The following is a 16,520-nucleotide window of genomic DNA, read 5'->3' on the forward strand; positions in this document are numbered from 1 at the left end:
TGAATAAATAAGCTATCTGTGCACACACTGGAGTAAATGTCTCCCGTAGAATACCTTGTGCAAACTGAAGGCTTGTTGCATCAATGAAATCAAATACTGTACTGTGTTCTACAATACTCCAAAGGCTGTAGTCACCCAATATAGATAGCTGAGAGACATTGTAATGAACCAAGATTAAGATATACTACCACCAGTGAATCCTGCTTCATGAATTGTTAATTTTTACATCAAACTAATAATATCATGTTAACCAATTTCACCTAAAGTATTTCTTCCTGTTGCAGGACAAAATCAAATGCAACCATAATTCATACCAAGTAAAATGTCTCCAAGAAATGTCATTCATACTCTCTACAGTCTTCACCAAAAGTTATGAACATGGGTATTCAATCTATTAGTGAGTGTGGGTAAAATCAGAAATAATATACAAGTTAGAATATGGACACTTTCACCCAGTGCACTAACACTTCAAACAATTATGCCAATAATGCTAAGCACATTATATTGTAATGTCAAAATAATTTGCATTTAATAACCAGTCCTCCGCCTACTTCTTTACTGACGCACAAAATGTCTCCCGTACAATACAGCTCCTCCCCGACTTACGACGGGGTTAGGGACCCAAGTCCAGGTCGTAAGTCGAAAATGCTTAAATAATACATAGAAAATCTAAAATGGGTGTCTCTTTTTCTTCTCAGCACCACAAAACTCTCACTTTTAAGCTTGCCAGCCTTTTTAAAGTGAATTACAAACGAAAATTTTCTCTGTGTACTGACGTTGGGACTCGAAAATACGTAATATGACAAAATTTGGGTACGACTGAGGCAGGTCGTAAGTGCAAGTGGTCGTAAGTCGAGTAGCGTAAGTCGGGGAGGAGCTGTACATTGAAAACCATTTATTTTTCAACATTCTAACATTTGCTATAGCTCCTTAACACTCATGTAATATTTCACCAAGTCTTTATCTTGAATATAAAAATGTATCAAGCTTTTAAAAAATTGACTGAGTAGATGATTGCACTAAATAGTAAGACCTGTGAGAAACAGATTATGAAAACACTGAGCTATTTGCATATGGAGAAACAGTTACCAAAAACTGAAGCTATCTAACATCTATGTTGGTGAAATGAATACAAACTTGTCATATACAGTATTAACCTTGTGAGTTTTCTGAAGACCTACTTTAGAAAATCAAGTCTTGTAGCAATTAATATTCTATATTGAATACATTGATAAAATCTAAGTATTCAACTTTAAACTCTTATCTTAAACAGATGATAAAGATTAAAAGAAGATCTGAACAGCATCTGCAGGATTTTGTTCTACAGGGCAATATGGACACTTCAATCTGAAAAGAGTGAAAAAGCAGTCAGTGATTTACTTAATGACACTTGACCAATCACTGACTACAGTATCTATGTGTATCACTGGGGTCAACAGTCGAATATAAACGTGTCAATATTTTAAAAAGTTCAACTATGATATGATGTCATCAAGCAGATTCTTTTAACTCTGGATTATGTGGTGATATAAGGATGAGGCCTGGGTATGTGCCCCCAGAAGGTGACTGATTCTCAAACCTGTGACAAAGATAATTTTACAGAATTGAAGTGCTTGCTAATGGTAAAATATGTTATAACAGTGAAAATAGATAAAACAAAAAGTATTTACCATGATAATGATTAGCAAAATATTCCCAAATATGCTAAATTTTGAGTTGAATTCAATAGAATTCCACTTGCATTTAATAACTGAGCTTTGAAGAGGCAATATGAGCTGGAAATAATTTTTGTAAATAAAAGAATGAATTTGGAGTTCTCTTACATCTGGTATGTTGGGCACTGAAAGTCTTGGATATGGCCTAGACACAAAATGTAAGATTTGGAATTATTCAGGGATTATTTTAGATTGCTACTCACACATGAATCACTGAAGTACAGTATAGGACAGTACCCAATTTTCCACATCCTTTAGTCTCCATAGTGGAATTAATTAGAAATTCTCTCATATCTGGTAAACTAGACACTGATATCCATGGAAACTGTCTGGTCATGAGAGAGAACTACACAAGAATATCAAATGGCTATGCCTCACACTCGAGTTGCTTGGATCTAGCACAATGCTGCTCCTGCCAAGCCCTATTTGGCCCCAAACTTACTGGCAAACTGAGAATTAGGTTACACTTTCAGTTTCCAATATACAGAGCAATTTGATCTTATCAGAACATGGGACCCAAAGAATCCCAAACTGTAGTTAAATTTGTGACTGTTGTTGAAATTCAGAAAATTACACAAGTGACAACATTCAATCTGGTTTATGGAGAGATTTGTATTCTCAGCATAAAGTTTACAACTAACTAATATCCTTTCATAACTAGTCAGGTCATGTACCCTTAAATGGTATGATTAGGTTAAGTTAGGTCACACTTCTTCAACCTCTCAATCACCAATCAAAGTAAATGCTCAAGGTATCAAAATATCGAGTAAAGGAGAACAATAAAAGGGACCAACAAACTCTAGCTTTTTGAGACCATGCCCATAAAACAAAAAAAAATTGCCGAAAAAAATAAGCTTTAAATCCCTTCAAAAACATATGTGAACTGCAAACCACCTGTTAGCTCTCAAATTTCAGAAAAAGTATCAAACCAGTTTGTTTAGAAATAGCATTTTGAAAACTTTTATAATTTGCTAAACACTCAAAAGTGAACAGGGTAATACCCTGTATAATAAATGTTACTGAATTAAAATTTCAATATGATTCAAGCTAATAATGATTTCACACACACACACACACATTTTATACCTCTGGTACCCATGGTCTTCATCCTGGTAATTTCAGAAAAACAAGGAACAGAGACTATTCCTCACCCTGCTCAGCTTTGGGCAGTAAGTGAAGAGATTGAACAAGCACTGGGCAGATTCCAGAAAACTTTCCCCACCCTACACTCCCTCTGTTTGTACCAGCATTTGATACGAGACTCAACAAGTAATGGGCTCTCAAAAAAAAACATCATTACCTCTCAAGGGGGGAAGAAGACAATAAGATAAACAAATAATTACAAAACAAGAAAGATATTCTCCTAAAGGGGATACAGCATTTGAATACAGTACATATAATTTTTATCTTTCATTATATTTTATAAGAGATAAACTGTACTTGTGTATTTATCTAATTTTCCTTTCTAACTTACTTCATGTACGGAGCACAGTATTCATCTGCCACAACATCTCAGATTCTTTTCAAGAACATTTGAAACTCACTAAAAAGCTTAATATCATTTGGATATATACGGCAGTGTACTAATGGCTCTAAGAATGTGTGTCCTTTGAAAATAAGCTGCTAAACTGTACTATATGTGGCAGGAACAACCAAGCTTATAAATGGAAGATAGGAAGCAACATGCACTGCATATAAAATTTCTACAGCAAAATAACCCATGCAATTGATCTGACTTAATGCTTGATATAAATTAGGCAAAAGAGAACCTCAATACATTAAAAATACAATTAAAATAAAATCTTCAAAGAACATTCAAATTACAAAACACTGCTCACTTAGCACTCGTGGTGAGTTTATTAAGAGCATCTCGGGAGATCACATGGCCACAGATCAGACGCATGGGGGGGTTGCTCTCTGTTGACTGCTGACGTAAAATTGGGCAGGCAAATATAGAGTGATAGCGAGAGGACGGGCCCAGGTCTATTTCAATCTGGAAAGCAAAATATATTAAAACACTGCAGCAAGTTCACTTGTTATTTAATTTTTATTAAGATTTGGACATAATGTAAACTTTTCAATGTCTATTAATTCATTGCTTTCAAGTGTAAACCTAGGCAAAGGGTCCAGAAATTTAATACAGTATTTGTCCTGCAGATGAAGAGCATGAAGTCACTATCTGCTGTTTCTTCATCCCTTTCCCTGCCAAGATATAGAATCTTCCCAAAACAATTCAGCCAGTATTGTGAAGCTGTATAGATGTAGGACCTCAAAATTGGATCTCAGTAACCAAGAGATTTCAGAAAAGAGAACATTTTCTTCCATGGGTTTGGTTAAATTTCCTTCCTTGGCTATGTCTAGATTTACTTCCACACACTTACACAAACTCAGTTGTGAACGTGTTTGTCTTCTTAAATAATAATATAAAGAATATATTGTGGTAAACATAAATATATAAATTAAATCATTACATTTTATAACAGGAGAGTTGCCTAGCTAGGTATGTCAGCATCACTCTGTATCTTGGGTTTGTTTATGTTCAACACCCATCAGCTTCTCCTGTATGGAGACATTTGCAAGAAGTAAGACTTCATAAATAATTATTGTCTAGGTGAATAAAAAGCTTTATATGCTGATTATCTTTATTTGCATTAATAGAATATTATTGTTGTGTTCACATAGCTTCTGCAATTAATATTGATCAAATTATACCAAACATTAGCAGTCTTCTCTGCTGCTTTCCTGAGAGAATATTTAAGTACTGTACTGTAGTAGCAAATCTTTTGTGAAATAGATAGCAAAACTCGAGGTACAGTCTAGGACCAAAGTCGTGGATAGCCGCACGGAACCTACACTAGTGACCTCTCGCAATGAGGAAAATCTTTTCACTGCAATAGGGGTAGCTAACTGCATGTGATTTTAAAGTAGTACATTATTTTATTTTAATTTTTAAACTTATGAAACTTTTTATTCTATTTATTTCAAATCAGTTTTAACTTATGATTTTACACATTGCCAGAGGTCACTAGTGTAGGTTCTGTGTAGCTGCTGTCAACGACTTTAGTCCTAGAGTGTACATTATTATTTATTCTCTATATACTTTTATACTTTATTTGCTTTGTTATTTATTTCACAAAACATTTGCTACCACATAGTTTAATTCTTTTTAAGGAAGCAGCAGAGAAGACTGCTAATGTTGTTAACAAGGAACCATCAAAACCTTGTGTCAGGACCATCAATCAGTATGATACCATACTGTATGATCTCATGTGACAACAAGCAGAATCTAGCACAAGTTACCTTGAATCTTTTGTAAAAATATGACCAATATCAATTTTAAAAGCTATGTGAACACAAAATATTCAATTAGTACAAATGAGATATACAAGGCATTGCACTATTCATTCAATCAGATATTTATTTACAAAGTCTCTCGCGGTCGTATGTCCGGGTGGTCATAAGTCGTGTAGGTCGTAAGTCCTTACCAATGAAACTCTTCAAGGAGTTCTCCCCGGAGCTTGCTAAACCTCTATGCTCCATCATCAATGCTTCTCTCAGTCAAGCCAGATGCCCAGCTGACTGGAAGACCTCTTATGTATCACCAGTGCCCAAGTCAACCAGCCCACAATCCTTAAATCAGCTACGACCTAATGCAATCACCCCAATACCCAGCCTAATCTGTGAAAGTTTTGTGTTCAACTGGGCTTATGCTGATATTGCAGGAGTCGTAGACCCTCAGCAATTTGGCAATATGAAAACTTCCTCCACCACTCACTGTCTTGTCAGCTTTCTCGATTACATATACCGCCATCTCGAGAAACGAAAAACGTCTGTAGCTGTCGCCTTCATAGATTTCACTAAAGCATTCGACCTAGTCGACCACAATATAATCATCAACAAAGCTATTGACCTCGGGCTTCGGAGAAGTCTTATACCATGGCTTACAGACTTCCTCAGTGACCGACGCCAAGCTGTACGCTTCCGAGGGGCTGTTCCACCTTTCAGTCACTTACCTCTGGCGTCCCCCAAGGCACCAAGATGGGACCACTCTGCTTCCTTATGCTCATCAATGATGCCCTAAGAGAAACCCCTGCTCGCTGAAAATATGTCGACGACTCCACCATTGGGATCAGCGTCAACAATTCTGCTCCCGACTATACCGCCCTTCAGGATTTATTGAACAGTCTCCAAAACTGGGCCACCAACAACCATACCAAGACCATGGTTATGCACATCAACCTCTCCTCCGACATTGTCCCACCTCCTTCCATTACTTTAGGTCCGAGCACACTCCAGGTTGTAGATTCCACGAAGCTCCTCGGCGTCACCATAGACAACAAACTAAATTGGAAACCACATGTCAGTGAAGTTGTCAAATCCTCCAGTTTCCGTCTCCACCTCCTACGCCGACTCAAGTCCCTCGGAGTTCCTGCACCCGAGCTCCTCAGTGTTTACACAACATTCATACTTCCCAAGCTCACCTATGCCTCCCCTACCTTGTCTTCCTCCCTAAATGCCACACAACGTAAACACCTAGAAAAAGTGCAAAAGAGGGCATGCAAAATTATTCTCTCCCTTTCCTACTCCACATATCAAGAAGCGCTCAACACACTGACCCTTTCGACTCTCACTGACCATCACCACGACCTCATCTGCAAATTTGGTAAGAAGCTTCTACACCATCCTCGACACGGCTCCTACTACCACCTGAGATCCCTAGCCCGAGAATTGCTGTTCGACACCACAACCGCATCCAGTCCATACGTGCACGAACTGATCGCTATAAGAACAGCCCAGTCCCAACCATTGTAAAATTATCAATAACTTGTAATAAACCAGTGTATTCACTCCCAGTAAATACTACTTCTTGCACTGTCACTATGTTGAAATGCACTGTAGTTTGAGCTTTTCCCCATCTAGTTATTATATATCATATTTGTATCACTTATGTTACTTGTATATTATTTGTAATTCGAAACCCATTCCCCAAATATGTAACTGTATATTTTCAGCCTTCTGACTGCCAAGCTCTTTCAATAAACCGTTAATTATTATTATTATTATTATTATTATTATTATTATTATATCATTTCTCACTTTTCATTTTTTTTTTTTATTTCTTCATGGTTCTTTATTATTATTATCATCAGTGTTGTTGTTATTATTATTATTATTATTGTTATTAATATTTTATTTTAAATTTTGTATTATAAGTGTTATTAATATAATATTTTCGCCCCCCAGGCCCTGATGTGGGTCAGTGACCTCTGCCCGGGTGAGCTGATCCGTATATATATATATATATATATATATATATATATATATATATATATATATATATATATATATATATATATATATATATATATATATATATATATATATATATATATATATATATATATATATATATATATATATATATATATATATATATATATATATATATATATATATATATATATATATATATATATATATATATATATATATATATATATATATATATATATATATATATATATATATATATATATATATATATATATATATATATATATATACAGTATATATTAACTGAATATGACAAACACATTCCTAAGTGAATGTATTAATCACCGATGGTCACAGCTCTCAGAATACTCGCATTGCATTATAAAATTTTGCTGCTTTGTATTCTCACCGTGTTAATGCTCGGTGATTTACTAAACATTCAAAATGAAAAGATTTAACAACGAAAAAAACGTTCGTCTTAGTTGTCTACAAAACCAAGGCACTGGTTAAGGGGCCAAAGACCTGACAAGATAAACTATACCAGGAAGACAGAGAGATGGATGAATTCCCTCAATTACAGGCACCTAATAAAATTTTTAAAAAATTTAATTTGGAGGTTAAACTTACTGGTAATTCCTCCTTTGTGTTCCACATGTTGTGTACTGCACGTTGCTGCATAACCTGTTTGATATTCAGAAGAACTGGCAGAGCTGTGCATCCTGCATTAACACTGAAATAGAAAAAAGAAACTTAATGAGGAGAAAATATTAAAATAAATTAGGTTCACCTGAAGATTAAACACCCTTGTGCTACCGGAGGGATTAAGTTAGGTTGACATTAAGGTGAGTAGTCTTTAAATGATCCATAAATTTATACAGGGTCTAGTGATGCAGTATACCATCTATCAAACTGTCGCTCACATTTAATACAGTAGACACCTAATTTAACACGAGAGTGGAACCGAGAATTGGTGTGCAAAATTAAATCATGTTAAATCGATCAATGTATTTCAATAGGAAATAATGCATAGGGTAATAACAGAGAGCCGAATAAAGATATAGAGGATAACTAAAATTCCTTAGGACACCACCGTTTCTCATCTAGCACTAATTCCATATACTGTACAATACAGTAAGTCCCCATTTAACGTTGCCCCCGATAACGTTGTTTATTTATAAAGTCGCCACTCTTTAGATACCAATAATTCAGATAATGTCCCAACGACTCAATATAAGGTAGTTTTTGCGGAGTCACGGACTACTTTTTACGGCGTATCACCCTCTCTCGTCTTGCCGCGCTACCTCTCACTAGTGAAACGTCACAGCATCCCCAAGCGACTCCAGTCTTTGTCATGTTTTCACAGCGTTCGTGTGTTTAAGTGTCTTTGTTCTTAATACTGTACTGTAACCATTTGTAATGGCTTCGAAGTGCCCATCCAGTGCTACTGATGCTGGTGTTGTGAAGAAGCAATGTAAGACCATAAGCCTTGCTATGCAAATGGAGGTTTTAAACTGTTTTGAAAAAGGGGAACCTGTGGTGGACATAGATGCTGCTCTAAGTCTAACCCCCACAACAATGCGTACTATCCGGACCAACACGAACAAGATTAAGGTTGGTGCTGGAAGCAGTACATATCTGAGTGCAACAAAGACACATCGTGCTCGAATGCCATTGAAATTCTGTACATGTAATGTATTTCATGGGGCAAAGGGAAGCTCAGGAATGTAACTCCCATATTTTATCTATTTCTTATGGGGAAAATTAATTCCGTTAATGTTGTTTCCGTTAAAGTCCGGTTTTCAGGAACAGAACCACGAAGTTAAGCGAGGACTTACTGTACCTGCACTTTCACTTTTTGAATTCTCAATCAGCATTTTTCATAATCAAGGAACACACCCAGTTCTTAAAAACACATTCTATTACAGCACTCTTCTTCCAGTATTACACACCAATATTTCACTTCCTTACATGTGAATACTGAAGCTGAACTACACGTTCTGAGACTGCCACTTACAACCTCACTCATTACCTCTCTTAACAGCAACTGCCACCCATCAGCCTCTGATAACATAAGCATTCTTTTCTCTCAATATGAAATGTAATTATTCCAAAGAGAATCTAAAAGCATCACAATGCAATAAAAAACAAAAGCCTGGATGAAGGTGATATTAAGTACTGTACAACAAAACCAAATTAGAGTCAAAGTGACGGACCATTTAGAAGGGTTGGAGGTATGGTATACACTAATATGGGTACAAATCTGGAGCTGGTCTTCAGTACATCTTATTTACTTTTTATTCATATTTCTCATGGGAAAATTTGCAAGTAAAACTTAGCACACAAGGTAAATACATGTAAAGGAAATTTACACTTACCACACAGCCAAAGAACTGTCAACAGAGAGACCAAGAAGAGCACAAGCATCTCGTGTAAAGACGTCACAAATTTCTGACCACTGATGTGGGGTTAGAAGGTCTGCATATGGGGAATTTTCCAAGCCACCTTTCACATATAGGAGACATCCCATAAGACTTTGGATTACTGAAAAGCATAATAGAAATATTAAATACTGTGTATATTGTAAGACCAACAGTAGCTGCATTTTTAAAGTACAGTGTATTGTAATACATAAATAACAAACAAAATTATTCAGTAGTACTTAACAGTGGGGAAATATGTGAACTCCTGTTTACATGAATCTGTGTGTTTCAAATCTATCAATAAAAGGTTCAATCAGGACTATAAACTCGTTCCAACACCTGAGGAAGTGTAATTCAAGATGAAATTCAAATTTAGTCACATAAGCATGGAAGTCTGTTGGATCAGAGATAAGACAACCTTATTTATTATTTTTGAATTAAGTCATTTTATTACCTTTTTCATGTTGAAATACAAATGGAGTGAAGTGAACTCGGGCATATTCAATGGCCTGTGGAACACAGGGTGGTCCTTCCTTGATCAAATTGATGTATGCAAGCCGGTGCAACTTGAATTCCAAACTGCTATTCTGCTTGTCAAACAAAAGTTATTAAACTCCTCAAAAATACGATTACATTTCCTAAAAAAAAAAAAAAACTTAGCTCTTATAGCTATATGATAAGAACCTTCAATCAGGTGGTCACACAACAAAAAAATGTTTATCTTTAACTTATACATTGAAGGCAGAAACCTCATCTGTTGATAAAGGGTTGAAAATTCATGGTAGATGAAGTGGAGGAGACGTGACACTATACAATAACCAGCTTGCAATGAAAAAAAAATATTTCTGCACCAATAAGCTAAGGTAAAAGTAAAGATAAAATTAGTGTAAATAATTATCACCTAGCTGCTCCCTGACTTGATCTTATACGGATAATTAACGAATTACTTACTTGTGACCTTAACTTTTCTCGATTTTCCTCAGCCCACTGAAGAGCCGGGCCCAAATCTCGTGCCTTTAAGGCTGCAAGGATTCGGTTAAGTTCGAAAAAAGGTTCTCGGGACTCCTCCTGCAACTCCAGTCCTGTTTCCTGTTGGATATCACAATGATCATATAAGTACGAATCATCATCATGACAGCTATGTGAAGGCAACATCCTGCACTACATTATAATATTGTTTTCTTATAAAATTTGCCAAAAGTCATGTTAATGTTGTACATTATTCGTGGTGATGGTGTACCTATTTTATTATTATGAAATAAGATATTTATAAACCTCTTAATATATCAAAAGGTTTATGATTTGATTTTCTGTCTCAAGTTTCTAAGATAACCTTAACACATTATTAAATGTTTGGAATTATGTGAAGTAATTTTTTTTTACAAATACTTTATGTATGGCAAAGTTGCCATTCCAGGCAGACAAATCCTCTGCTGTCATTACAGTCCTGTACAGTATCTTGTGCGACATCCACACACCAAGTGGGGCAGATACTGTACACACACACTCAGATGGAATTCTTTCACTCCTGGACTCCCCTCCCAAGGTGGTGAGGGACAATAAAATACTTACACTGATGAATTCCTCTGCAATGTCCAGTAACCCCTCCCGAAAGAAGTGCTGACAGATTACTTCATTCACAAGCTGCTGTTTTTCTCCACTAAATACCGAATCATTGCTGATACACCCAAAGTCTGCTGTGAAATTCTGAAAAGCCAATACCTAACATTAAACAACAGAACTGATAAAGAAAAATGTTTTACTATAACATAACCCAAGCATTTTATTTACATTGTAAATAAAATTTACAAAAATTACATCATTCTAAGCGTTTACCTTATCAATGGCTTTGCCAACTTTGGAAACAGAGGAATGAAGATCTCTGTGTTCAGTACTCAGGCGTGTCACAGCTTCCTTCACTCGACCAAGAGCCTGGCTCAAAATAACTGCCTGAGCTTCTGTTATATCACCATTGCCTACTGGAACCAAAATATCTTTGATTACAAGCTTCATTTGGTATGGCAAAGAGAAAGTACAAATGACAGGATAGGAAGAAATGTATGTACAGTATGTTGGTCTCTTGATTCCAGTCACCCTGTGCCATAGCAAGACTGGGGTTGAGGAAGGTGGGGAAAGAAGAAGCTAAAGAGTTTGTAAAAAAAATCTCTTCAGATAACTAAACAAATAGAAAGTAGCTAGTGCAAGTAAAGGAACAAATGAGTTGTAAAACCTTACTGTGTCTCACTTATACAGGGAATATGTGGGGCAAAAATGAAGGAAGGAGCAAAATAAATATTATTATAACTTACATTTCCTATAAACATATTCAATACTGTACTAAGAAATATGAATTAGTTTTGTGAAGGTTTTTCAATTGTTTATTTATGTGATGGTGTATTTTTGATGTGAGGTTGAGAGTAAACAAAAAATTATACAGTAATTTCTCCGTTAGCCAGAATCTTTGATCCTCAGAACTCTCCATAAGTCATTTTAAAAGAATAAAATAAAAAACTGGTATTTTAGGTTAGGTTAGGCAGGTTGGCCTTCTTCATTTCATGAATGATTAATTATAGAATGTAGCAGTCTGGTATCTAAAAAAAAAAAAATCTATTAAATGAATTCATGCTCGATCTCAGACAGGGAACATGGCAGATAGAGGCTGTTCCTCCGGTGATGGAAAAACATAAAAACTTAATTACACAAAATGCATTCCTCCTGCACTTTTGTCAGTTTCTTGAGGCATGTACACTTGTATTTTCTATGGCAAAACTCCTCAAGTTAGTACTAATGCCTGGCCACTCTCGTCAAGTACTACCCTTGATATTTAGCAGACACTCAAGATTCTATCGCTACCAACTGTTGTAATGATGGTACTAAATAGGTACAGTGCCATAATTAAAATATTCCTTAATTTATCATTCTAATTGGTAAAGAATCGTTTTATGCCATAATGAGAATTCAATAACCAAAATATGTTTTTCATGATGATTTGAAAGAATATGACTTTTCTTTTTGTAGCTAATGCTTATTTAAGGAGATACGACAATGAATTACACAAAGTGGGTATGTAAAAAAAAAATGGCTTAACCTTTCCTTCCATGCAAAAAGTCTTCTTGTTTAGGCATATTTTCGTAAGTGATTCTCTTCTGTTTTTTGGTGTTTACGTTACAAGGGGGCCATATTGCAAATAAACACTGATAGATGAAATTTTTGTCTCCCAAGAGTTTTGAACTGTACTTGGTAATTATTCGGTAGTGACCAAGCATGGCCCTTTATACTGATTTGTGTATGCGGAGATATAGAAAAACAAAAAAAATAATTCTATTGCATTTTCGTAACAAAATTATGTTGCTCGTTCGAGTTTTCTTTTTTATGTTTCAATCTCACTTAAAAAAATGCAATTTGATCACACAAAGTGAGCAGGACTTCGAAGGAGAGAGAAAATGTGGGGTAAAAACACGCAAAAACAACAAAATCAAACCTAACACAAAAAACAAAGACAATCACGTTTTCCTCTGCCATCAGTTAAATAAGGTATGGGCTTTTTTAATTTAAACACCAGTGGGGCTTTTCTATGATAGTAAGGTTAGGTCGAGTTTTCAATGGTTAATTTGATGTTTTTTTGTGTGTGTGTTTTAATGGCACATTTTCCCTCACCTTCAAAGCTCTGCCCACTTTGGAAGAAATCATTGTCGTTGCTAGTGTTAAAGAGGCTATATCTCCCAAAATTTGCATTAACAACAAAAATAAAGCTCATATTCTTTCAAATGAGTAATATATAGACCCCCCAATCTTGATAGCGTCAATGAGCGACTTATCTGGGATGAAATGCGCAGGGCTTCCATACACAACAAAGTCTGTATAGTAGGCGACTTTAACCTTGGCCAAATAGATTGGACTGACCTTACGGGCAACTCAGAATCAGAGGATTTTCTCGAGACGATCCAGGACTGTTTCCTAAGTCAACATATAACCGAACCCTGCAGGTAATAATATACTAGTTTAGTTCTGTCGAACAGAAAACCTCATTAGCAATGTCGAGGTAGGGAGCGAACTTGCAAACAGCGATCACAAAGTGATTCAGTTAGATTTTCAGGGCAGAGCGTAAGGAAAGAAATTCACACTAAAGGTAGATTTCAGAAGGCAAACTTTGACAGTTTAAAAGAGGCAGCTGAGAGAGGGGTGTCGGCGGCAGCCGTGAACCTGACAGATGACACCGACCTGATACTTGAGATCTGAAGTTGCGAGTTCACGACAATTTTAAATAGTGAGTTACTTAATGCACAAAGGCAGAACACTTACCATACAAAAAACTCAGATCAGACAGCTTAATGACCCTAAATGGTTAAATAATTATTTAAGAACATGTGGCCAAAGGAAGGCTATAGGTAGAAGGATAAAGCGTGGCGAAATTTACCTCCAGGATTATTATAAGATATTGGCGAGTAGGGTTAAAACCGAGATAAGGAAAGCCAAGAGGAATAATGAAGTAAGGATAGCAAGGGAGGCGAAGACAAACCCCAAAGGATTCTACCAAATGTATCAAACTAAAACACGAGAAAAGATTGGACCAATACGGTCAGATACCGGCGAGCTCACTGATAACGATGGAGAAATGAGCAATAATTTGAATAAATATTTTTCAGCAGTTTTCACCACCGAAAATTTAAACATGATACCCGAGGCACCGACTCTATTCAGAGATAGTGAAGAAAACAAATTAAGTGAGATAGTAGTGACTAGTAACGATGTTAGTAAGCAAATAGACAAATTAAAGCCTAATAAGTCACCTGTTCCCGATGAGATATTTGCCAGAGTATTAAAGGAATGTAAGGAAGAGCTTAGTATGCCCTTAGCAAAGTTGTTTAACATGTCCTTAAAAACAGGTGTAGTACCAGAATCCGCAAGGAGGATGGCAGATGTAATACCGATTTTCAAGAAGGGATGAATCCACTTTCACTCTAACTACCGCTTAATCAGTCTAACATCAATAGTAGAGCCAAATTACTGGAAGCAATCATTTCAAACTCTATTCGAAATCACCTGGAGAAGCACCCGATTGATCAATGATTCCCAGTATGGCTTCCTAGCGGACGTTCTTGCCTAACTAATCTATTAACATTCTTTTCATCAGTTTTCGAATCGGTGGACGAGGGGCACAATTGTGATGTGGTATATCTCGACTTTAGCAAAGCCTTCGACAGAGTCCCCCACGAAAGACTAATTAGAAAGGTAGAAGCACATGGCATCAAAGGTAACATCCATAAATGGATTAGGGCGTGGTTACAGGACAGGAAACAGCGAGTGAGCATTAACGGCACTAAGTCCCATTGGAGCAACGTCACAAGTGGAATTCCCCCAAGGCTCAGTACTTGGACCATTATTATTTATTATATACATAAACGACATAGATATCGGCATTGACAGCAACATAAGTAAATTTGCTGATGACACTAAAATAGGACGTGTTATTAAATCTGACGAGGACTCCGCAAAACTACAGGAAGATCTAAACAAATTTTTCGAATGGTCTCAAAAATGGCAGATGAAATTCAACGTCGACAAATGTAAAGTACTCAGTATAGGAGATGTAAACAGGGAAACCAGATACCAGATGAACAACGATGCCATAGAGAAATCCGACTGCGAGAGAGATTTAGGAGTAATGATAAGTAGGAACCTTAAGCCAAGTAAACAATGTGTTTTTGCTCGTAACAAGGCTAATAAAGTACTTGGGTTCATACAAAGGAGTGTTAGTTACAAGACTAGCGAGGTCATCCTAAAACTGTATCTTGCTCTTGTGAGACCACACCTGGATTACGCAGTTCAGTTCTGGTCACCGTATTACAAAATGGATATAGAATCCTTGGAAAGAATTCAGAGGAGAATGACAAGACTAATCCCGGGCATTAGGAGCCTTGAGTATAGAGACAGGTTAAAGCATCTTAATTTGCACTCCCTTGAGAGACGTAGAGCGAGGGGCGACCTGATAGAGGTGTATAAGTGGAAGGCAGGGCTAAACAAAGGGGACATTACAAAGGTACTCAAATTATCCAACCAGGAGCGAACTCGTAACAATGGTTTTTAAATTAGACAAATTTAGATTTAGGCGTGAAATAGGTAAACACTGGTTTGGAAACAGAGTAGTGGATGAATGGAACAAGTTACCAAATATCATCATTAACTCGAATACGCTGAATTGCTTCAAACATAGGTTGGATGCTTATATGAGCAATAGGGGTTGGGTGTAAACGGGACTGCCCAGTGTGGGCCAATAGGCCCGCTGCAGTTTCCTCCATTCTTATGTTCTTATGTTCTTAAATCACCACGAATAACAAGAAAAACCTATTTTGGTTATTAAATTCCCATTATGGCATAAAACAAATCGTTACCTTCTACTTCTCCTCGTCCAACTTTCCGTCACCTTATCAAATGATAACAAGAAATATAAATTACATCTTGACATGCAAGTACAGTATGTTGAAGGAATCAGTGATCCCCAATGAGCTAAACTTTGTGAACATGATTCCTGAATTATATTTCAGCTTAATAGCCTTAAGAAGTAATGTACTGTGTTCACCTAACACTCTTCGTTACCACGACATTTAAATCACTAATTTCCACACATCACAAGAAACATTTCTTTGTTACTCAAAGTCTGACGTCGTTGGCCATAAGTGTGTACGTCACCTCTATCACTCACCTTGGCTTATCTCTATTTGAAGACTCTCGATGTTACCACGTAGTGAAGAAATTGTATTAGAGGCATGGTCACTGTATGATGTGAATTTTGAGAGAACTTTATCAATCTCTCTCCCCACTGCTGTACACGCGTCCATCTTTGTTGTTGTTGGAGACTGACACTACCAGCCAATCAGCGTCCGCCCTCACTTCAGCCAATCATAACTGTTGTAACAATGCGTCAAGGACCACAACCATAACACTAAGAAAAATATAACTTCAGTTTAAATTTCCTAAAACCTAGAAACATAATGATATTTTCTATTTAAATATTACATCTTCTTAAAATTATGTGTAAATAGATTTAATAAATTTTAGTTACTGTAAAAAAAAATCACGGGTTTGCTAATGACGCATATTATCAATTACT

At 36.3% G+C, this 16,520-nt stretch overlaps 1 protein-coding gene across 2 annotated transcripts; it reads right to left on the reverse strand.

Annotated features, from left to right (window-relative positions):
* Nucleotides 1-760: 760 nt before the first annotated feature.
* Nucleotides 761-16,283, reverse strand: LOC121869831 (E3 ubiquitin-protein ligase RMND5A-like). Of its 2 annotated transcripts, none has more exons than XM_042371401.1 (9): nt 16,113-16,283; nt 11,246-11,385; nt 10,982-11,116; nt 10,361-10,498; nt 9,864-9,996; nt 9,365-9,530; nt 7,617-7,719; nt 3,554-3,708; nt 761-1,347 (listed from the first exon to the last, which is right to left on the reverse strand). In XM_042371401.1, exons 1-9 carry the CDS (start codon nt 16,246-16,248, stop codon nt 1,284-1,286), a joined length of 1,170 nt encoding a protein of 389 aa, XP_042227335.1. In that variant the 5' UTR covers nt 16,249-16,283; the 3' UTR covers nt 761-1,283. The 2 variants fall into 2 exon arrangements, with proteins under 2 accessions (XP_042227335.1, XP_042227334.1); XM_042371400.1 differs by having other exon boundaries at nt 11,246-11,388.
* Nucleotides 16,284-16,520: the final 237 nt, after the last annotated feature.

This window comes from Homarus americanus, unplaced genomic scaffold (genome assembly GCF_018991925.1).
Source record: "Homarus americanus isolate GMGI-L3 unplaced genomic scaffold, GMGI_Hamer_2.0 scaffold54879, whole genome shotgun sequence".
Taxonomy (NCBI): Eukaryota; Metazoa; Arthropoda; class Malacostraca; order Decapoda; family Nephropidae; genus Homarus; species Homarus americanus.

Bases quoted from the DNA above. Each gene is read 5' to 3' on its own strand.
- LOC121869831 (XM_042371400.1), bottom strand. From the start codon at position 16,248: ATGGACGCGTGTACAGCAGTGGGGAGAGAGATTGATAAAGTTCTCTCA. The intron at 9,997-10,360 runs GTAAGTAATTCG...TTTGACAAGCAG, and splicing joins GAGAAAAGTTAAGGTCACAA to AATAGCAGTTTGGAATTCAA. The intron at 1,348-3,553 runs GTGAGCAGTGTT...CACTCTTTTCAG, and splicing joins AAACTCACCACGAGTGCTAA to ATTGAAGTGTCCATATTGCC.